The sequence below is a fragment of the Balaenoptera ricei genome, chromosome 9 (assembly GCF_028023285.1).
Source record: "Balaenoptera ricei isolate mBalRic1 chromosome 9, mBalRic1.hap2, whole genome shotgun sequence".
Lineage (NCBI taxonomy): Eukaryota > Metazoa > Chordata > Mammalia > Artiodactyla > Balaenopteridae > Balaenoptera > Balaenoptera ricei.
In genome coordinates this window covers 15,432,250-15,456,118 of record NC_082647.1, presented here as the reverse complement: position 1 = coordinate 15,456,118, position 23,869 = coordinate 15,432,250, and the positions used below count along the sequence as shown (strand labels likewise).

At 35.2% G+C, this 23,869-nt stretch overlaps 1 protein-coding gene across 2 annotated transcripts in view; it reads left to right on the top strand.

The window, feature by feature from the left end:
* The window catches only part of TRIM24 (tripartite motif containing 24), a 93,894-nt gene that overhangs the window by 38,401 nt on the left and 31,624 nt on the right, over window positions 1-23,869 (top strand). For both annotated transcript variants that reach the window (XM_059933285.1, XM_059933284.1), the window contains exons 3-7: window positions 2,854-3,001; window positions 6,733-6,865; window positions 13,063-13,179; window positions 16,364-16,478; window positions 18,989-19,135. In XM_059933285.1, coding sequence (XP_059789268.1) covers window positions 2,854-3,001; window positions 6,733-6,865; window positions 13,063-13,179; window positions 16,364-16,478; window positions 18,989-19,135 — 660 coding nt within the window. The remainder of the gene's footprint in view (window positions 1-2,853; window positions 3,002-6,732; window positions 6,866-13,062; window positions 13,180-16,363; window positions 16,479-18,988; window positions 19,136-23,869) is intronic.

Sequence of the window (23,869 nt, the reverse complement as noted above, 5' to 3'; positions counted from 1 at the left end):
ACAGGAAAGGTAGTTAACTGCTTGATTCTTTCCCTTTAGTTGCTAATTATTAGAGTAGTGACTTACTTTCTTAGCATTCTTCAGAGGTGACTAATGAGTGGTGTGTATGTGTGTTTATTGTTATGAACTCATGGATTTTTAACATAAAATGTGTTGTAGTTATTCTTATTGGTGCTCAATTTGTGCCATCTTGGCAGTGAGGATTCCTGAGCCCTTCTGATACAATCGCAGTGTCACTGTTATCTCCCTTGCTTTCTATTTTGACAAGATATTGTTCATTTTCTGTTCTACACCTGGAACCAGCAGGTGGTTGGTTCTCCTAGGAGCCTTGGTTCCTTTTAGTCTGAAATGGTATTTAGAGAGCACAATATGGATACTAGGGGTGCTCATCACCATTGAGTTGGTCATTTTTCTAGGACTTTCAGGAGAATGATTTAACAGATACTTTCTATTTTAAAAAGAGAGAAAGGGAAAATATAACAAGTATATATTGACATTTTGAAGTTGAATCTAGCATTGTAGATGTTCACAGAAAACTCAAGCAAATAGGAAGCCAACTAAGACGATCAAGTCCCTTTTACCTCTGGCATTGCAGTCTTCCTCCCGCACCACCTATTGCTAGAATCTAATGTGGAACCAGCTCATTAAGCATAATTGAGCCTTGCAGAGTAAGAGTATAGAAGAATAGAGTTAGTACTGAAAGTGGAAATTATAGCATTATCTCTGTCAAAACAGAAAACAAGAAGACAATAATTACTATATGTATGTACTGGAGATATTCAATCAAATCATCATGTTTTAAAGTTACTTGAAATGAATAATTCTTCTCTGTATGGTTAAGCCACCCACTTGATAGGCAGGTTCATTAGTTTCATTTTGCTTTTGTTTAGGGTTTTGTTTAGGGCTTTAGTTTTTTTTTAATTTGAAATTTGTTTAACTACATATAGAACATTCATATACTGCTTCCAAAATAAAATCTATGAAACAGAGTATATTCAGAGAACTCAAACTTCTATCTCCATCTCACCTACCCCCTACCTTATTTTTTCTCTACCTTATAGCTAACCATTTAATTTCTTTTATGTTTTATCCTTACACTTTTAATATTATTTTATAATCTAAGTGATTTTATGTTATTTTTAAGATTTAAGCAAATAAGTCATCCCATCCCATCCTCATCTTTCCTAGTTAAGCAGTGGTATGATATGCTTTAACACTTTGCTTTTTTACTTTTACTTTTTATACTAGAGGTCCTTCCTTAACATTATGTATAGAAATCCCATACTCCTTTTGCCACATAATGTGGAGATTAAGTTTTAGGTGACATCCTTATAGAGGTGATAGTTGAAGCCGAGGGAGTAGATGAGACCAATCCCTAGACCTAACAAAAATCTACAGAATCAGAGGAGAAAGAGTAGTGGTGGGGTCCAGAGAGGCAATCTGGGAGATAAGAGAATCTGGAAGGGTTAAGGAACCCAAATGATTTCTAGGAAGTAAGAGTCAGTGGCATCAAATGATGTTAGAAAGGTAGAAGACAAGAACTGAGAAAGGGCAGGTTTTGGTTTATGGAAATATTATCCAGGTATTTGGAATTTGGCTAATGTAAACCACTGACTGAGGGGAAAAATTTTTTTCCCAACCACAAATGATATCATGAGGACTGCTTATATGTTGTGTAACCTTAATACCTGTTCTCAGAGAACAGTGCCACCATCTACACAGTTATATAAGCTGGAAAAAAAGGTGCTATCTCTTCTTCATTTCATATCCAGTGCATCCTCCAAACCAGTCAGTTTTACTTCCCAAATCTCCTTCATTCATCTCCACTTCTACCACTGCAAAGGGCTCCTACCTATCTCTATGCAGAAGCACTTGCCCTTTTTCTAATCTCTTCTCTACATTGCAGGGACAGTGATTTTAAAAATGCACATCTGGCCATGTCACTTACTTAAAAGCTTTTAGGAGACTTCTTGAGACAAAGACCAAAATTGTCACATGATACTTCTTGATCTGGCCCCTGCCTTGCCACCAGCTTCTTCTGTTGCCAGTCTTCCCCTTGATCTCTCCACTTGAGTCCTACTGGCTTTCTGTCACTTCTTTGAACCTGCCATGTTCTTGCTGGAGGCTTTGGTACATGCTGTTCTCTCTGCCTAGAAAGCTTTCATCAGTAATTGATGACTCAACTCTCTTATCTTGGTGCAAATATGATCTCTTTAGAGAAAGCCTTGCCTGGGTAATCTCTCCTCTCACTTTCCCCAACCATTCAACCCCACTAAAAACAGATCACTTTCCCCCATCATATGTTCTTCTAGCTTCTCATACTTTTTCCTTTATGGCACTTCTCAATTTGTAGTTATGTATTAGTATTATTGTTTCAATAATGTTTTACTTCCTCACAACCACTCAGTAAAATTCATAACCACTCAGTAAAATTTATCTTTACAACCACTCAGTAAAATTTATGTTATTACCCTTATTTTAAAGATGAGCATTCTAAGTAACCTGTCCAAGACTACTCATCCAGTAAGTAGGGGAACTGGGATTTGAACCTACACTTCATCTAGGAGACTGGGTGTCATAAGGGCAAGGATTGTGTTTGCTTTTCCTGATGGTTATATCCTCAACAGTTAGCATAGTGCCTAGAATATTTGATATATTGAACTAAGGGCAATGTCCTTATATTTCCATTTCATATGTTTATAATTTAAAACATAGTGTCAGTTTAAATTTATGAACACTGTTAAGAAGATAACTGATAGAGTCAAGTATGGTTGGTATATCATTTATGTATGATTAGTCATGTGACCCCCTTTTCTTTATTCTCAAAAATTGATGTGACGTTTCTTTTATTAGGTATGTACAAGCTGTGAGGACAATGCAGAAGCTAATGGGTTTTGTGTAGAGTGTGTTGAATGGCTCTGCAAGACATGCATCAGAGCTCATCAAAGGGTGAAATTCACAAAAGACCACACTGTGAGACAGAAAGAGGAAGTATCTCCAGGTAATAAATTAATTTTTAAATTTCGTTTTTTCTCTATCCCTCCCAAGTCATTCTTTCTTTCCCATGCTAACTTGTTTTGATACACTCGTAAGCATTAAATATACTCTTCTCTTTTACTACAAGGAAGTCTATATTATGGCTGAATTTGAATACTTGTAAATGTTGGTAAGTATGAATAGATACAGAATTCTGCTTTATATTCATACTCACAACCCTCCTTCTCCTATAAATGCCTCAATTTGGTATGAATGTACAACATGTGAAAAAGTTGCCTTTAAAACTTATTTTCTATATACACTATTGATACTATGTATAAAATAGGCAACCAACAAGAACATACTGTATAGCACAGGGAACTCTACTTAATGCACTGTAGTGACCTAAATGGGAAGGAAATCCAAAAAAGAGGGGATATATGTATACATGACTCATTTTGCTATACGGTAAGAACTAACACAACATTGTAAAGCAACTATATTCCAATAAAAATTAATTAAAAAAAAATTTTTACACTTATATTCTCTCTTATCTCTTATTTTTAAGATGATAAGGGGTGGGCTTAAAAAAAGTTTTACAACTCTTTTCTCTCTGATATTCTTGTAGTAAACCTGTTTCATGATATTTGTTATGTAGATAACCAAAGAAACTTTGCTTTTTATGTATTTAATTATGGTTTCTGGGTTTTTATTGTGTTGCTTATAATGTAAAGTTCACTAATAACATTTTTTGTATAGTAAAATATGTGTAACTTAAAATCTGACATTCTAACCATTTTTAAGTGTACGAATCATTGGCACTAATTGTATTCAAAGTATTAGGCAACCATCACCACCATTTCCAAAACTTTTTTAACACTTCCAAAAGAAACTGTACCCAATAAATAATAATTGCCCATTCCCCCCTCCTCACCATTCCCTGCTAACCTCTAATCTACTATCTGTCTCAATGAATTTGCTTATTCTAGATATTTCATACAAGTGGAATCATATGGTATTTGTCCCTCAATGTCTGGCTTATTTCACTTACCACAGTAGTGTTTTCAGGTTTTATCCATGTTGTAATATTTATCAGCATTTTGTTGATTTTTATGGCTCATTAGTATATTTCTGTTTAAAAATTAATCCACTGCTTTTTATTCATTGAGTCAACCAGTGTTTGTATGCCTATTCTATATTCCAGGAACTTTGCTAGATTGAAGAGATGAAAAAGTGAATAAGATAGGTACTTCCTACCCTCCAGGAGTTATTAGTATGATGAAGACTATGAACAAATTAGCAATCATAGTTTAGCCTCATAAGTTCTGTAGGAGCACATGAAAGGAGTACCAAACTCAGATATGGGGATTTACATTGAAGGCCACATCTGGGACTTCAAGGATGAATGGAAGTTCATCGCATAAATGAGAAGGGTGGGGAAAACTGAAGCACATGCACAAATTTCCAGAGGGGGAACGTTGAGTGTAGCTGGAGAGTAAGATGCAAGAAGAGGAGAAGTAAGAGATGAGGCTAGGAGTCTTGAGACACAGGAAAAGGGGGATATAATTTCTGAGAACACTGATGAAGAAGAGACACAAAAGAGGAAAGGCCAGGTATATACTCAGGTAAATTTAATAGATTAGTTCTAGAAAGACTTCTGTTTTTCTGTGAAGTCAGCCATCTATTGAAAAAGAGAGCAGAGGAAATAGGACTGAAAGGTTAGAAATATGGAGGATATTTGAAATAACTCCAGTTGAAAGAGAGCTCTAGCTTTGGAAATAGGATTGCTTGGTAGCATCAAGGTTACATTTGGTATAGTCCTTAAAACCTCCTCGGGGCTTCCCTGGTGGCGCAGTGGTTGAGAGTCCGCCTGCCAATGCAGGGGACACGGGTTCGTGCCCTGGTCCGGGAAGATCCCACATGCCGCGGAGCGGCTGGGCCCGTGAGCCACAGCTGCTGAGCCTGCGCGTCTGGAGCCTGTGCTCCGCAACAAGAGAGGCCACGATAGTGAGAGGCCCGCGCACCGCGATGAAGAGTGGCCCCCGCTCGCCACAACTGGAGAAAGCCCTCGCACAGAAATGAAGACCCAACACAGCCAAAAATAAATAAATAAATAAATAAATTTATTTAAAAAAAAAAACAAAAAAAACAAAAAAACTTCCTCTATCAGTCCTCGGCAGTCTGATATAGTTATAGAGAAGAATTGAACTATTTAGGGTTGGGGTTTAGCTGGACCAACATTCTAGAAGTTCCACAGGATAAGAGATGCGGATATAGGCATGTGTTGACATGAAGAATTTGGAGATTTTAACTGTGTAAAGAAAGTGAAGTTGACAGTGTCAGTTGATAGGGCGAAAGAAATGGTTAGGGACTAGAAATATTCAGTGAGGTACAGTGAGAGTAGTTTAAGAATTGAGAAGTTAGAAAGTAGAAGTTATTAGAGTGGGCTATTTGAATTTATGATTATAGAAATGGAACAGTAATGGACAATAAATCTAGGGTGGGACCATGGTGTGTATGAAATGGAATAACTAGCTAAAATGAAGTACAGGTCTCTAGAGATGAAAAAGTCTGAGAGGCTTGTCTTTATATGGTACTCTCTGTGGACTTCTGAATCATCCAGGATGATGATGAGATGAAGGGCTAGGAGGATGACTATGAGTCAGGATTGAAATTCTTCATAAATAAAGGAAGTCTATAAAGGGATGACATGATGTCATAATTATCTAAATCAGAAGCTCTATAAATAATTATTCCTGAAGAGCAGGTACAAACCAGGATGTCCCAAGCCAACTAAGGATGTATGGTCACCCATCATCTACTGTGATGCCCAGATGATATGAACCTCAAGGAGAAGGGTGCAGGGAGCTATGACAATAGTAATATTGAACCATCTTTGCTTTGCTGGAATTAATTCCATTTGGTCTTGATGTGTTGTGCTTTTAGTATTCTTTTAATACATTACTAATTTTCTCTAGTTGTTTTCCCTTTTTTGTTCAGAATTTTATATATTTTTCTCTTCTTTTTGATATGACTAAATAGTAGTTTACCTTTTTGTTTTTATCCCTAAATTTATCTAATTACCCTCAATATATTTTTTAGTTCATTAATTTTATTTTTAATTCCTCTTAGCTTACCTTGGTATTGTTTAATCAGTCATTGTATTTATTTGTATTCTAATTTTTCTATTTAACATTGTAACATAAGCATTGCCCAGTTTTATCTCCACTCTAGATAACTATTAAGATGTTATGTGGATGACTGCAGTGTAATAGTGTAAACTTTATGATTATTTCCGTGTTAATGGGTATCCTATGTTAGGAATTTTGCAAAAGTGGGGAAATAATTTTTCCACCACCTCTTTTATACATTTTTATTAGATTTTTCTGCATTGCATTAAAAAAAAAAAGCTCCCACATTTGGAATACAAAACATTCCAGTTGGTTCCATTCACTTATCTGGGCTATTAAGATTTTTTAATTTCATAAAACATCTTTTTAGCTACCCACTTCCTTTTTCTCCTGAATTAATTTTAATTTTTACACTGGAAAGTGGAAAGCTCATTTATCTTTTCCTCCAGAAATGCAAAAAATACTTAATATTTTATTATCTGTAAAACCTGCTGGTAATGGTGGTGTCAGTGAAACTGTAGCTCCTTTATATCTCAATGGACTTGAATTTAAATGAACACTCTAATAATTATTTACTACTCAATTATGTTAATTTTCTTCTTTTTGCCTCCCATTGTCTCTACAGAGGCAGTTGGTGTGACCAGTCAGCGACCAGTGTTTTGTCCTTTTCATAAGAAGGAGCAGCTGAAACTTTACTGTGAAACATGTGACAAACTGACATGTCGGGACTGCCAGTTATTAGAGCATAAAGAGCACAGGTACCTGCATCTTTCCTACATACATAGATTTATAATACAGCTTTATGAGGACTAGACGACTGCTGGCACCCCAGCCAAATGGCCATCTGCAAATAATGTTTTGTTTGGCCATCAGTATGTTGGCCTAGTTCAAGATTTTTCAACTTTGGTGCTGCTGCCTTTGTTGTGGGGGCTATCTGGTACATTGTATGGTGTTTAACTGCACCTTTGACCTCCATTTACTAGATTCCAGTAGCATTCTCCCAGTTGTGACAACCAAAACATGTCTCTAGACGTTGCCAAATGCCCTAGGCAGCAAAATCACCCTAGCTGAGAACCACTGGCTGACGCAATTTTTAAAACTATGTGAAATTAGTTGCCAGCGTTGTAAATAAGATTTTACATTTGAAAAAACATTTAGATCTCTGGCTTTGGTTTTGTTTTCTGTTTTCTGGGTTTTTTTGTTTTGTTTTTTAAGAAAATTGAATCTGTTTTAGCCCTATGTTCCATATATTCAATACTTTCATGTCAGTATTTGACTGGAATTTACTTTAGTCCTCTTTAGGATGGGTATGCTCTTCTAATTCATCATAGTTCCTACCAAAACTTACTTTTAAACCTGTCCTCCATAGGCATTTGAATTAGCAACAACTGAATTAAACAGTAAGATTCTGATGAATTGATACAGATATAATTGGTTGAAAAAGGTCTCCCAATAATGGCAGACTAGGTAATTTGGACCAGCCATGCCAGTGAGGGTAACTAGAAAACATGGACAAAATACAGAAATCATTGATAAGATATTTTTAGAGCTTGGTAATAAAGAATTATTGGCCCAGGATTGGGTTGGAGTGGGGACAGAGAATGGTACAGGCTTTTTTCCCCTTGGAAGCATTTGCCTAGAGGTTGAGGGGTGCTTTTAATATGCTCACAGGGCTGAAAGACAGGGATTGGAGTTCAGGGTCACAGGGGTTAAAGGCTTCTTCTTGCCTTGAGTTGGGATTCTGAAAGTCTACACTATTATGGTAAAGATGAACGAGCTAGTAAATATTACAGTTCCTCACTGGAACTAAAGTGCAGAATCAGATCTTCTCAGTACCCAAAGTTGGATTAAATTGAAATCTTATTGCTTGTGCCCCAAGGTACCTGGTAGAATAAAATGTAAATCCTCCCTGAAGGAAAAAAACATCATCCTAGACCTCAGATTTATTTAATAATGAGTTTTACAAAATGGTTCGGCACATAACTAGAAATAACCAAATATGCTAGGAGATAAGACAATGTGAACAATGTCTAGAACTTACATTACAGTAACTGAAATTAACTCAATAGAGGGTTTAAGAGCAGATCTGACATGCCAGGAAATGAGAATTAATGAACTGGGAGAAAATTAAGAAAACATCAAAATGAAGCATGATAAACAGAAAGATGGAAAATGGAAGAGGGATCGAGAAGATGTAACACAGGGTGTAATTGAGGTCCAAGAAAGAGAGAGAAGAATGGGAAGGAAGCAACATTTGAGGGCAGAATATAATGGCTTAGAACTTTGTAATACTGAAGAAAGACATCTAGCCCATATTCAAGAAGCCCCATAACTCCCCAGCAGGATAATTAAAAAATAAAGCAATATTTTTGAAGTGCAAAAAGAAAATACTATAAAACTAAAATTCTATACCCAGTGAACATATTCTTCAGAAATGAAGGTTCATAAGAAAGACATTTTCAAACAGAATAAACTGGGAGAAGTTATCCCCAGTTAACACTCACGAAAGCACACATTAGGCAGAAGAAAAATGGTAGGTGATGCATGATGGAAAGAACGGCTAAAATGATAAGTATGAGTAAATCTAAATAAATGTTGACTTAAACAGTAATGTCTTGGTGTGTCATGTGTGTGTTAAATATCACACAGACATGTTAGGAGGATATGGAGTTCATGTTCTAAGGTTCATGCATCGCTTAGGAAGAAGGTAGTAAACTACAAATTCTTAGATGATAAGTTAAGATCTGCATTTTTTAATGCATAGAGTAGTCACTAAACGAATAGTAAAAGTCAATATGATTATCAAGATAACAGAGGGAGGAAGTAGAAAAATGAACAATTAATTAGTCTAAACACAGGCCAAAAAAGAGAATAGGAACAAAGAACAAATGGGATTTAATAAGACTTGATAAGTTGGTACACTTCTAAATATATTTGTAATTATAATAAACGTGAATGGATAAAATGTTCCAAATTAAAAGATTCCAGGCTAGATAAGAAAGCAAATAGAGAATCTGCTACTTGCTTTTTGTAAAAGAAACATCGAAAACCTAAGTATATAAAAAGAATGATGAGAAAAGCTATGCCATACAAACACTAATCAAAGATAAGCTGGTATATCAAAGTACATTATTTGAGATAAAGAGAGGAACTTTATAACAATAAAAGGCTCTTTTTATCTAAAAGATATAATAGTTCTAAATTTATATTCCTCATAGCCTTACAACATATAAAGAAAAAAGGCAGAACTTAGAACATAGAGACAAATCCACATAGTGGGAAATTTAACATATTTCTCTCAGTAATTGACAAAACAAGCAGACTAAAACTCAGTAAGGATATTTCAGTAAGAGTCAAAAAACACAATGAGCAAATGACCTCATGGACATTAAGGACACTGCACCCAATAATACACATTATTTCCAAACATAAAAAAGGAAAAAATCAATTAACCATATGCCAGGGCAGTTTTACATTTCAGAAGATCGAAATCATATAAATTCTTGTGTAAACTCAATGCAGTCAATCTAGAAAACAATAATAAATGAGAAAAATCTCCATATATCTGAAAATGAAGAAATGTAATTCATATCAAAACGCAATGATGTATGATCCTGGACTGTATCCTGGACTAGAGAGAGGAAATGATATAGAGGACATTGTTGAGACAAATCACATAATTGGAGAATGGTCTGTAGATTAGATGAAAGTATTATCTAAATGTCAGTTTTCCTGTATTTAATAATTATACTGTGGTTACATAATAGAATGTCCTTGTTTTTAGGAAATGCATACTAATTATTAAGGAGTTAAAGGACTTTGCTGAGGCAATATTTGAAAATCTTTGTAAAGGTATATGTGAGATCTCTGTGCTATTGCAAATCTAACTTTGAAATTATTTCAAAAATAAGCAGTTAAAAATAAATTTAAATAAAGCATCAAAGAAGAAATTCCAATGAATATTAGAAAATATTTTTATCTGAACGATAGTGAAAATACTATCCTTGACGTATCCTGCTAAAGCCATGATTAGAGGAAAATATATATCGCTAATGCATATATTAGATATTAAGGATAAAAAGTAAGTGTCCTAAACATTTATCTCAAGTTAGAAAAAGCAGCAAATTAAACCCAAAGTAAGTAGCAAAAAGGATACAATAAATACAATGCAGAATCAAAGCCAAAAATTGGATCTTTCAAAAGATTAACAAATCTCTTTATGAATGATTAAAAAGAAAACAGACTCAAAAAACCAATGCCAGGAGTGAAAAGGGGGGCATCACCACATTTTCTACAGGCACTTAAAAATATAAAAAGGATTTTTGTCAATAGATTTGAAAATTTTTACATGAAATGGGATAATTCTTAGAAAATACACTTACCAAAACTAGCACAATATAAAATAGAGAATCAGAACAGTCCTTTAATTTAGTGTAAATCCCACAAAGAAAACTACAGACCCAAATGATTTCACTGATGAATCTACAAAATAGGTAAGGTTAAAATAATGCCTTTCCTATACAGTCTTGTCCATAGAACGGTAAAGAATGAATTTCTCCAACTTGTTTTATGAGAAATCAAAATAGAAAATTACAAACCAGTCTTACCCATGAAATGAACTTAAAATTTCTAAGACATACATTAGGAAACCAAGTCCAGGAGCATTGTGATTTTTGGATAATATAATCGCAACTAAGTTAGCCTTATTATAGGAATACAAAGTTCATTTAACCTTTGAAAATCATTCATGTAATTCATCCTGTTAAAAGAATAAAGGAAAAATTATATGACCATCTCCATAGAGGCAGAAGAAACAGTCGAGAAAAAATGTATATCCATGATATACAATCTTAGCAAACTAGGAATAAAAGAAAATTTCTCAAACCTGATAAAGATTATCTATGAAAAGAGCTAGAAAACATCATAATGTAAATTTTTTGCATTGAGTTTAGGATAAACCTAAATAAAGACCCGTTTGATCATTTCATTTAATAATTACATTGTATTAGGGTCCCAAAGAGTGTATAACAAAAAAAAGTTTACTAAGATAAAAAAACTTGCACCTAAGGAAGAATTTTAAATGTCATTATTTACAAATGATATGATTATGTACAAAAGAAATCCAATAGAAATATTATTAACTGTGTGTTCCCCCTTTCTAACTCTGGCAACCCTACTTATAATACTTACTGATTTAATTACACTTACACTTTTAAATCACATTATGTAAAATAATGTATTTTGTGCATTTTATGAAAAACTTTTAATAAAACTCTTTTTATGCATCTTACACATCATCTGTTTCTCTAGAGCTCCTTTGGAGTCATCTTACATAGTTTGTCAGAGGTTGTTAACTTTCAAGTCAATTTTTTTTTAATTTAGGTATTTTATGATATTGTTGCTTGAAGCTTTGTCACATGCAAGGCATAACATCAGGAGTTTTGCCCCCATCCCCTCACTTCCCCCCATTTATTAAAAGCATGCAATATTTGTTATTTGTGACCTGTAGCACAACTACCTGTTATTTAAAAGTGATCTTTAGGGACTTCCCTTGGTGGCGCAGTGGTTAAGAGTCCTCCTGCCAGTACAGGGGACGCGGGTTCGAGCCCTGGTCCGGGGGGATCCCACATGCCACGGAGCAACTAAGCCCGTGCGCCACAACTACTGAGCCTGTGCTCTGGGGCCCGTGAGCCACAGCTGCTGAGCCCACGTGCCACAACTACTGAAGCCTGTGCTCTGCAATGGGAGGGGCCACTGCAATGGGAAGCCCGCACACCGCAACAGAGTAGCCCCCGCTCGCTGCAACTAGGGAGAGCCCGCGTGCAGCAATGAAGACGCAACGTAGCCAAAAATTAATTAATTAATTAATTAATTTAAAAAAAAGTGATCTTCAAAATATTTGTTTACAAAGCATCAAACTTTCATAATTATGAAATTGCAAAATAGTTAATAAATCTACATAGATATTTACCTATGATTACTTTTTGCCAGGTCCACCAAGGGAGCCTGTTAAGCTTGTAAAACTGTGAATGATTGAATGTGTGTTTTTCTCAGATTTTAAAAATTATTTAAAGAGTGTCCATGGACTTACCTGGTGGCACAGTGGTTAAGAATCTGCCTACCAGTGCAGGGGACATGGGTTCGAGCCCTGGTACGGGAAGATCCCACATGCTGCGGAGCAACTAAGCCTGTGTGCCACAACTGTTGAGCCTGCACGCCACAACTACTGAAGCCCACACGCCTAGATACAACAAGAGAAGCCACCACAATGAGAAGCCCACGCACCGCAATGAAGAGTAGCCCCCGCTCGCCACAACTAGAGAAAGCCCGCACACAGCAATGAAGACCCAACGTAGCCAAAAATAAATAAATAAATAAATTTATTTTAAAAATAGAAATTAAAAAAATAAAGAGTGTCCATGATTAATATCTGTAAAGACTCCCTCCTTTTTTTTTTTTTTTTAAATTTTATTTATTTATTTATTTATTTATTTATGGCTGTGTTGGGTCTTCGTTTCTGTGTGAGGGCTTTCTCTAGTTGCGGCAAGTGGGGGCCACTCTTCATCGCGGTGCGCAGGCCTCTCACTATCCTGGCCTCTCCCGTTGCGGAGCACAGGCTCCAGATGCGCAGGCTCAGCAATTGTGGCTCACGGGCTTAGTCGCTCCACGGCATGTGGGATCTTCCCAGACCAGGGCTCGAACCCGTGTCCCCTGCATTGGCAGGCAGATCCTCAACCACTGCGCCACCAGGGAAGCCCAGACTCCCTCCTTTTTAAGAGAGAATTTGGGTGGGGGGGGGGGAACCTGCCTTCTATGGATATATTTGGTATTTTAAAAAGATTATTATTTATATCCTTTATACTCATAAATAGTTTCCTATTATTTGTTTGCTTTGGGGCTTTTCCTCATTTTAGGCAGACATTTGTGTGAAATAAATTGCTTATTATTTTTTCAGATATCAATTTATAGAAGAAGCTTTTCAGAATCAGAAAGTGATCATAGATACACTAATCACCAAACTGATGGAAAAAACAAAATACATAAAATTCACAGGAAATCAGATCCAAAACAGGTAAATTTATATTTATGGTATTACTTAAATCATCTATATATAATGTGTTAAGTATATTAACTTTAAGAACAGACATTTTACTTAACTCATGGTGAAGTACATCCAAGTAAGCTGTCAGATGGGTCTAATAACACATAGTTGATAAGTCTTTTCCAGAAACTTTGGATTTCTGGGAAGTTTGGAAAGTATTCTTTTCAGCCATGAAATTTCAAAACTGTTATGGTAATAAGCTACATTTAATAACAGCTCATTTATCAGGTAAGAATCATTTTTAATTATTTTGTGTTTTCCAATTATCCAAGAAATGCCAGGATTTAAAAACAAAATCAACTATTTTTATAGTACTGTAAAATATTTTAACACTTAATTAGATACATAATTGCTATTTTAAGGATTGCTGGACTTAGAGATGCCTCCCCTGAGCTGTCAGCTTTTAACTGCTATGAGGCAGAGATCATAGAACACCAGGAGACAGGGCTTGTTAACCTGTTTCACATACCTTTTACTCCTTGTCAGATACAATACTTAAACAGCTTCTACATATTGCTTGTTATACTGTTTGTCCTCCAAGGGAGTAAATCATCAACTGTCCAAAGTCTCATGTCCTAAAATTCAGTGATTGGAGAGCAAACCATTGACCTCTGTGGGGAGGAGGGAGTTTGCCTAGTAGCCCCCTTTGCATCCCATTTGAGGCACATGCTGACATTTTACAACACCTGTGAAATCCCATGTCCCCTTTCTTTTGTTGTTTTGCACATGAAAGTAACATGTCACTGCTTAAATAGATAAAGAAATGCTTATTAGAAAGAGCCTGAATAAGAGAGGCCTTGCAGGGGCTTTGAATGTTGTTCATAGGGAAAAGTATATCAGCCTCTTGTAGTTCATCTTCCTTAAGATCAGTCGTCACAATCTGTTACTCTTACCATTTTTCAACATGGCTAGGGTGGGGCATTTGGTACTTTTTTCCAAGGAATTCCTTGGCTTACCTGACTTCCTTAAAGGAGATTTTAAACATAATTTAACCTTTTCTTGACTCCTTGGTGTTATTATTACATCTATTATACATTGTGATAATAAAAGTTCTGTTGTGCGTCTTTTAGTTTCTATTATTCTTTTGTTATCAGCTCTCATTTCATTTTACCTTTCTCTTTCACATGAGAACTGTAGTTGACCAAATACTATTTCCTTTGTCATATTCTAATAACAGTACTGTATTTTTGCCAAATTGATGTAATTGGTGGGTTTAAAATTTTGTATCTGAGTAATTGAAAATATATAATGAATATTTATGGAATGATAAGGGTAGATAATCTCTACCATCTAGTGGCAAACAGTAGTAATTGTAAAATAACTAATTTTATGTAAACGATCCACCGTTGATGAAATTCACCATTTTGACTTTTTTCTTACTCTTTCATTGTGTATGTGGTATGACCTATGGGCCAGAGTTTACTCTTTTTTTTTTTTTTTTAAACATATGGATATTCATTTGTTCCAACACTTGTTCCGTTTGTTGAAAAGATTATCCTGTTGCTATTAAACTGCCTTAGTACCTTTGTTGAAAATATGTTGACCATATATGTGTGAGATTATTTTGGACTCTCTTTCCATTGTGCTTTTCTTTCTTGCTAATACCCCACTTTCTTCATGACTAGAGCTTTTTATAGTAAGTCTTAAAATCAGATAGTGTGAATTTTCCAAATTTTTTTTTACCTTTTTTTTTTTTTTTTAGTAGTTTATGCTCTTTTTACAAAATAATACATTACGGTGTGAAAGGATTTTAGTTTTTGAATTGTGGTAAAAATTAAAGACTCTTTGGATTAGATGCTAATTCTTTGTATCTTTATAGCTACCAGATTATAGAAGGATTAAATTTACTGGACTGACTTTGCTGTTAATTCATCTTTATGCATGTGCAAACATGGCATTACTTGTCCCTTTTTCATCCTGTTCTACCATCATGAGGATTTAAATTAGTTGGGTTTTTGGGGTTTTTTTTGGTTTTTTGGGGGTTTTTTTTTTTTTTTTTTTTTGAGGTTGTTTGCTTCCTAGACCTATCTGATCTTGAAGTCCTTGAGGTCCTTGATCCTCTAGCCAATATTGATGTTAAATAATTATCTTGAAGAATTTCCAACGTTGGTGGTGGGGGGTGATAAATTAAGAGTTTGGGATTAACATATACACACTACTATATATAAAATAGGTAACCAACAAGGACCTACTGTATAGCACAGGGAAATTATATGCAATATTTTGTAATAACGTATAAGGGAAAATAATCTGAAAAAGAATATATATATGTATGTATAACTGAATCACTTTTCTGTACACCTGAAACTAATACAACGTTGTAAATCAACTATACTTTAATTTTAAAAAAAATAATAATAATTTCCAACAGAGAATAAAATCCCTGCCCTTTTCATCTTAAGTGTTGGAAGATAAGCAGACAGAAGAAATGAAGCCTTTTATTTATCTCAGAATGTTTGATGGTGGATGCCTCATTATTCTTTTTCTGCTTTTATAAGATATTCTGGTGTAATGCTCTGTGTTTTTTTTCCTGTCCATCTTGATCTCCATGAAAACAGCATTCCCATTTTCTCTAATCAAAGGAAAAAATGTATATGCTGGTTGATAAAAACATATAGTTATTTGGCTGCTTATTTCAAGACAAATGTGTTATTAAAAGTAGCAAACTACTATTATTGTCTTTCTGCGTTTATTCAGATATAATGAATGGGTAACAGTTCAGATGACTAAGATAATAGTGACACATTTAAGCTTTTCTACTTCTTAGTTGCAGTGAATACAGTAGAACTCATTCAGTCCTGGTTTTCCTTATCTTGTTTATAAATCATTTTTTTGTCCGTCCTTTTAGGCTGAGAATTTTTCCAGGTGTCATAATCTTTCCAAATAATGTTTTCTTAAGATGTGTTCATTCTCTTGCAGTTTTATACATTTTGATATTAAGATTGAATTGACTGTGTCTTTTGGAAGAATTAATATTTCTGCTATCTCATCTTCAAGAAAGTCTATTTAAACTGAAGGACCCTTAGAAAAAGCTGAGCTTTTAAGAGCTGAAAACTTTCTGGTCTAATTTAGGGATTAGAAAACCAATATTACATATTGTAAAACAAATCTTCTGCCTTAGATTTTAGACTTCCCCCTTTTGTTTAATTTTCAGGATAATTGAAGTAAATCAAAATCAGAAGCAGGTGGAACAGGATATTAAAGTTGCCATATTTACATTGATGGTAGAAATAAATAAAAAAGGAAAAGCTCTACTGCATCAGCTTGAGGTAAGTTACTGTTAATGGGACAGTATGTTGTAGTGATTTAACATAGTATTTTCTCGTGTATTTGTGAATTTGAAATCACAGCCTTTTTCATATAATTGTTTCCATTTGATTTAGTAATATTTTTCTCCATTCTCAGGCTCTCCCTTGTAGCTGACAATTTATGGCTTTCTGATACAGTAGGAATGTCTTAATCCTTATTGTTTACTTCAGAGCACAAAGCATAATGCCTTGCTTGAAGGAGGAGCTTAGTAAATATTAAAGAGATGAATCTTTTTAGAGATTCATTGAATCGACAGCTTTGGGTCACCAAAGGAGTGCAATTCAGCAAAGTTTTTCAGAAAGCTACATTAAGTTAGTTATATTTAGTTCTCAAATATATACATTTAACCTTGTGAGAAATTAGATAAAAGGATGTGCCTCCTGCCCTCAGCAGTCTTAATTGTGAAAGCAGTACTCAGGGAGAGATGCTCAAGGCACTTAAGATAGTTGTTTGTCACTGCAGGTAAGAAAAATATTACTAACTTAAATCAGCTTTCTTACATTCATGAAGGTCAAGATCCAGAGTCAGTGTTTGACTCAAATAACATGAGGTTACAACTTCTACATGGTATCTTAACATAATATTAATTGCATGATATTTTGGTATTATTTTAATATATTGGTGCAAAAAGAATTTAACAGTAGAGAAACAAATTAAGAAGAGAATAAAAGAATCCTGATGTTCGAAGATTTAAAAAAAAGCCTCATAGAAAAAATTTAGTTCAACCTCTTTATTTTATAGTTGACAAAATTATAAGTTCTTTGTCAGAAAGTTATCTTCCTCCTGGGAAAGCATGGTCATTCCCATGGTTTATCAATCATACAGGAAACAAAGACCAAAATAATTCTCTCTCCTTTTGGAAACAAATACTTAGTGAAAAAGTATTCTGGCCAGGAGGAATCAGACCCCATTTACAGTAACTGTGTTTTCAAGGTTCTGGGGGGCGGGAGGGTTGTGTGTTTTTTTTGTTTGGTTGGGGTTTTTTTTAGATAGAAGCATTTAAACTATTTTAAAAGATTTCAAAGCTCTGCTTAAAATCAAATGTCACATAGGTTTGCTTCTCAGAGATGAATAGTGCACACATTGCTGTGGCTGTTTCCAAACTTCACTGTAAATCAGAATCACTTGAGAAGTTCTTTAAAAATCAAGATAAAGAACAAAAGATGACCACATCCCCAAATCTCTAGGGATGAACCTCGTCATCAGCATTATTTTAAATCAACTTTATTGACTTATAATTTTTGCAACACCTTTTAAAAATGCTTTTCAGTCTTCATACCCAGTCTCCTGGTTCACAGAATCCTTCTTTAAGGCGAATAAATGTAGTCAGTATTTACTAAGACTCAAGACCCAAATAGTTTGTTACTATAGAAGACCAAGAAACTTGGGCTTCTGATTCTCAATTTGCAACATCCCTAAAAGTCAACAGAATTTCTGTTCTTTCTAGAACGTCTCCAAAGTAATGCTTAGTTTTTACAGAGATCAGAAATAGCCTAATAAGTAAATTATCTCTGGACTTAAAATTAGACACGACAAAGCCACTGATAGTCACTGCAGTGACTTAATTCAGTCTAGCATATGTGTATTTTCCAAATTTGAAACCAACTAGGGCCAGGATCTAGGTTCATTTTCTCTGTTGAGAATATAATTCCATATTGGAGTGTAGCAATTTTACTTTTAAACTTTTTTTTAGAGCTAGTAGAAAGTCCTGTTCTCTCCTCCTTTCCTTGCCAGGTAAAGGAGATTTGGGGTTAGAGACCTGTAAAATAGCACAGGTTCAGTGGGTTTTTCTTCCACTTTTGACTAACCTGTGTTCTTGCTTGTATACTTCCCTTAGAGAAATTCTACAGTCTACTTTTCTGTAGTTTTTTTGAGAGTGCATTGGTACCATTAGTCACTATATCAATTGGTTCCCATAGTAATTTTCAATAGACAAAAATTATATGCTTCCTTTTTTTTACTACACACAAAGCATACATGTTGTCTACCACGTGGCATGACTTGGCACAAACTAGTTGCAATCAGAATAAGAATGCCTAAAAGGTGAAATCATGTGCTTGAGTAAATCATGTGATCTGGTAACTTTACTTGATTGCTGGATGGTACATCTGTTTTATTTGTGAGTATTGAGTTTAATAGGCATTTACTGTATTATAGCTAATCCACGGTTTTGTACCTCTTTGGATACTGGAAGATGCATGAACAGAAACCTGCCTCCCAAAATATGTACAACCAGACCAAGGGCCTTGGAGAGAAGGGGCGGGCAGCAGAGGCAGGGGTGGCGTCGGTGGTGGCTGCAGCACTGGGGGCACGGTTTTTACTTCAGTGAGAATGAGCCTTTGTACCAAGGGATAAGTTACTATCACCTGGGTTCTTAGAGGTGGTGGTTATTCTAATTGGGTAATCTGAAGATGACCATTAAAATATATGTTACATGCAGAACTAATTTTGAAACTATTTTTTTTTTCAGAGTCTTGCAAAAGATCATCGAATGAAACTTATGCAACAGCAGCAGGAAGTGGCTGGACTTTCTAAACAGTTGGAACATGTCATGCATTTTTCTAAATGGGCAGTTTCCAGTGGCAGCAGTACAGCATTACTTTATAGCAAGCGACTGGTAAGATAAACTAAGTATGGCATTTAACATACTATCAAAATACAGAGAGAAACAATGGAGTTATTAGAATGCTTAAAATTTAGAAATGTTCATTAGTCTGTACTTAAATGCTTTTTACCTTTTTCTAATTTTTATTAATCAAAATATTTTGGTTTTAAAAAATCTTATATTGCCATGATTGAGGCGTATCTTCAATTTTAATCTGCCATCGGGCGTCCTGTTTTGTTCTTTTCCAAGTTTTCTCTGTCTTAGTGACAGTTGAACTTAATACTAACAATAATGATAAGAGTAAACATTTCCTGATCACCTATAGTGTGCCAGGCACTAATCCTAAGCATTTCCATGTAATATTTTATTTAAACATTTACATCATTTTTATGAGATAGGTATACCTATCCATCCACTGTATGGGTGACGAAACCAAAGCACAGAGTTAAGTAACACGCCTAAGGCCACTCAGCTTGGACACCTGAACCCAGAGGCTGTGTTCCTTTTGTCTGTACTACGTTGTTTACTCTGTCAGTGATATATGGTGCTGAATATTTCAACCCCATTGCTAGAGAAAAGTGGCTCTCATTTGTTCAACTGTTTTCAGAATAGTCTAGAACCTTGCTACTGAAAATATGGTCACTGCATACTAATCACGTGGTTCAGTAGATGTGGAGTGAGGCCAAATTCTGTAGTTCCGACGAGCTCCCAGGTGATGCTAACGCTGCTGCTTCGCAGACCACACCTTTAGCAGCAAGGATCTAGGAGCCACTCAGCCGTGGAGGTCACACCATATAAGCATTCTTAAAAACTCCTGCTGTACTCTTATTTTATTAAAGATTCCACAGAGATTTACACTTTGAAATCAAGTTATGACATCCAAATCTGTTTTCTGTTCACCCACTCCGTTTTGTGGAAGGAATTTTCTACGACCATTTTAAATAAGGAAATGCACTTCAGGATAAACTTCTGTAAACTAGGTTCAAATATTGAGTAACTTATTAGAAAACTGATTTGTAACTATTCCTAATTATGAATTGTCAACTCTTAAGATTTTTTTCTTTCATAATTATCAATGATATGGTCAATCTTGAGTCTTTTTTTTCTTTTTCTTCCTTTTTACTGCTTCATTGGTCTAATGAAAAACAGCTTCTGTGCAGTACATACCTTCTCTGTTACTTATATTTTCCTGTAAGTCAAACAAAACAGGGATAAAAGGAGAAAATGAGAGAATTGTCTTTTTTTCAACTAGACCCATTATGAATATTTTTATTTGTATGTGTGTAAGAAAGCATGTTATTCACACAGTCAGATATTCAGTCAATCTCCTTATCAGTTTAAGAATTTGTTTCTCTGATTTTATTCTGTGATTTTGTTTGTGATTATAATACAAACAAAACAGTAAAAAATCGAAGATGGGATTACTTAATCTGCACAATGAGCCCTTGAAATAGGAGAGAGGAAGATTGTTCTCTATTATACACAGGAGAAAATAAACACAGTGAAGCATAAGGAACCAGTATTACCAGCTTCCTGATTTACTAAATTGTGTTTTTTAATTTTTAAAAGCCTGTGGAACCCAAGCGCATCACTAGCAGCAAATATAGCTAGTAAAATAATTTACCTATAGTGAATGCAGAGCTAAGGCTTGTGATTACTTTTAAACATTTAGAAGGATTTTTAACCTCAGAAAATTTGAAAGTCACTATATTATGCACCTCTGTCCTTTAGAGCTTCTATGCTTCATAAATATAGCCATGTTTACTAAGGTTATTTTTTTAATGATGGCTATTATATGCGTAAAAATTAAAAAGAAACGTCTTGCTGGCCTGAAATTTCAAGCTTAGCTTGCAATTCTTAGTTCGTTTTTTTTGCTATAGGAATTATAATCAGTAAAAGACCAAACCCACTGGAATAGCAGAATCCTTTCAGAAGTCCAGTTTTAAATATATTTTAAAACATTTTCACAGTATTTCCTTAGAATTTTTCTGTCATCTGTTAAACACTGAGTTTATTCTTATATTATTTAGAAGGAAGGGAAGAAATATTGACAGAAGAGACCAGGAGAGTAAAACACAGTTATTCTTTTTACTAGCAATAGATATTTCTATAATACTAGTGATTAGGAAGCTGTTAAGGTATAAGTAGTAAAAGGGAAATCCACAATCTTTTTTGCTCCCTTTCCCCCGTCCTCCCATATAATTAATCTTCAAAGACTTTCTTTATGTTTCCTGGATATCTCATCGACAGTTCCTTGCTTTTAGTCCTCAGGGTTCAGAATATGTCATGGTCTTTTGCCTGGGTACTGTTACCCTTTCTTAGAATGCTTTTTCTTTCTCCTGAGTAATTAATCCTCATCTTTGTAGAGACTACCAGGTTCAGTGTAGATGTGTCTTCCTTTGCTTTTGGCAGCCTTCCATGACCAAGACTGGGTTGGATTACCCTTCTCTGTGTTTACAAAGCCCTTATGCATATATCCATCATACTATTACTGATTTTTATCTACTATTATTACATTTGCATATTTTTCTATGAATTTCATTAGACTTTTTACTTCTTAAAGGGTAAAAATTTTGTGTTACCCAGTGCTTGATATACAGGAACTCAATGAAAGATGGATGGTAAATAAATAAGGTAGCAGATAACATCTCCTGTCAGAAGCTATAAATAAGTGTAGACAAAACATTATGTTATATTTTACAGGATTGGAAACTCAAATACTAAATTTCTTTTTTAAGTTTATTTTAACTTCAGTAGAAAGGAGACAGTATACAGTATTGCATCTCAAAAGCTGTTTTGACATCTTCCATAGTTTTTTTAAAAATTTTGTCCTTTGCTTTTTGAACAGTAGCTAAGTTTTCAGTGTCAAACCTGAGTTTAAGTTCAGATACATCTGAAGGGATCAACAAGTATATTTAATTAACCCTTATTTATCTTTTACAGTAGCCAGGGTTTATGACTCCTCATAGGAAAGTTTTTGCCATAATTCTTTTGCTTAGCATATTATGAGCATGTTTTATAATGAGAATTATTAGAAGATGCAAAAAAAATTAAGAAAGGTAGAAAAACTTAGGCAAAAGAACATTGTGTTGAGTGCTGTTTGCTAAACACTGTGCCATGTATTCTACATAGTCCCAAAATAAATACATGTTTTTTTACACAGAATTTATTATAGCTGTTTGAGATAATTTAGCAATCGAATGAAGCAAACTTATTTATTCAAAAATTATTTATTGAATACCCGTTATGTATCAGGTGGCATTCTGAGTACTAAGGGAACAGAAAACAAAGCAAAATCTCTGCCCTCAAGAAGTTGCATTTTTAGGGACTTCCCTGGTAGTGCAGTGGTTAAGACTCCGCACTCCCAATGTAGGGGGCCTGGGTTCAATCCCTGGTCAGGGAACTAGATCCCACCTGCCTGCCACAACTAAGAGTTCACATGCCACAACTAAGGAGCCTGCCTGCCGCAACTAAGGAGCCCGTGAGCTGCAACTAAGACCCGGCACAACCAAATAAATAAATAAATAAATATTTTTTAAAGTTGCATTTTAATGAAGAGAGATAGACAATACCAAAATAAGTAAAATGTATAGACCACTGCATCGTATTGAGTGCTCTAGAGAAAAGTAAATTAAGGGAAGAGTCTGGGAGCATTGGGGTAGGATTGTGATTTTAGATATGGAATTCTATCTAAAGAGGGTGATAGTTGAGCAAATACCTGAAGAAAGTGAGGAAGCAAGCCATGCAGATACTCGGGGAGAGTATTCAGGCAGAGCACAAGTACAGACAGCAAGTGCAAAGACTGAGGTGGGAGTTATTTGTGATATGGACAGCAAGTAGGCCTAAGAGGGTGGAACACAGTGAATGAGCGGACACTAGGATGAGGAAGGTCAGAAGTACTGGAAAGCCAAATAGTATGAGCCTTGTAGTTGATTATGAGGACTTTGGTTTTTAATCTAAGTGAGATGAGCAACCATTGGAGGGACTTGAGGAGAGGAATGACAGAATATGATTTACAGTTTAACACAATTACTCTGGCCGCTGAAAAAACACTGTAGGTGGTTGAAGGCAAGGGAGAAATAAGGGAGACTATTTATAACCTTACTGCAATGAGGTGGCTTTTCCAGGATAGTAACAGTAGAGTTGATAATGGGAGAATTGGTAGGATTATCCATATCTTTTAATGGTAGAGCCAAAAGGATTTGCTGACAGGTGGAACATAAGGCATGAGGAAAAGAAAGGAACCAAGGACTAAGCAGTAGGAAAAATAGTGTTGCCAATAACTGAGATGGGGAAGATCATAGGACAAGTAGACTTGAGGAGAAGGATCAAGAGTTCCCTTCTAGACATACTAAATTTGAGATACCTGTTAGAGAATCAGGTAGAGATATTGAGCAAGCCGTTGGAAGTGCAAGTTCAAAGAGGGGTCCAGGCTTGAGATATAAATTTAAGAGTCGGATAAATGATGAGACTGGATGAGATCACTTAAAGTATATGGGTGCAGAAGAAAAGAGAGCAGTTGCAAGACTGAGCCCTGGGATATTCCTGGTGTGGGAGACGTGAAAGAACCAACAGTGGAAACTGAGATGGTACATTGGGACGCAGACCTATTCTCAGCGGCCTTAAAATATAGCAGCTGGTGAAATAAGGGGAAAACCATGAGATCATAGTTTGTTCAAAGCCAAGAGAAGAAAATGCTTCCCTGAGGGCCAAGTGACCACCTATGTGAAAAGCTACTAAGCCTGA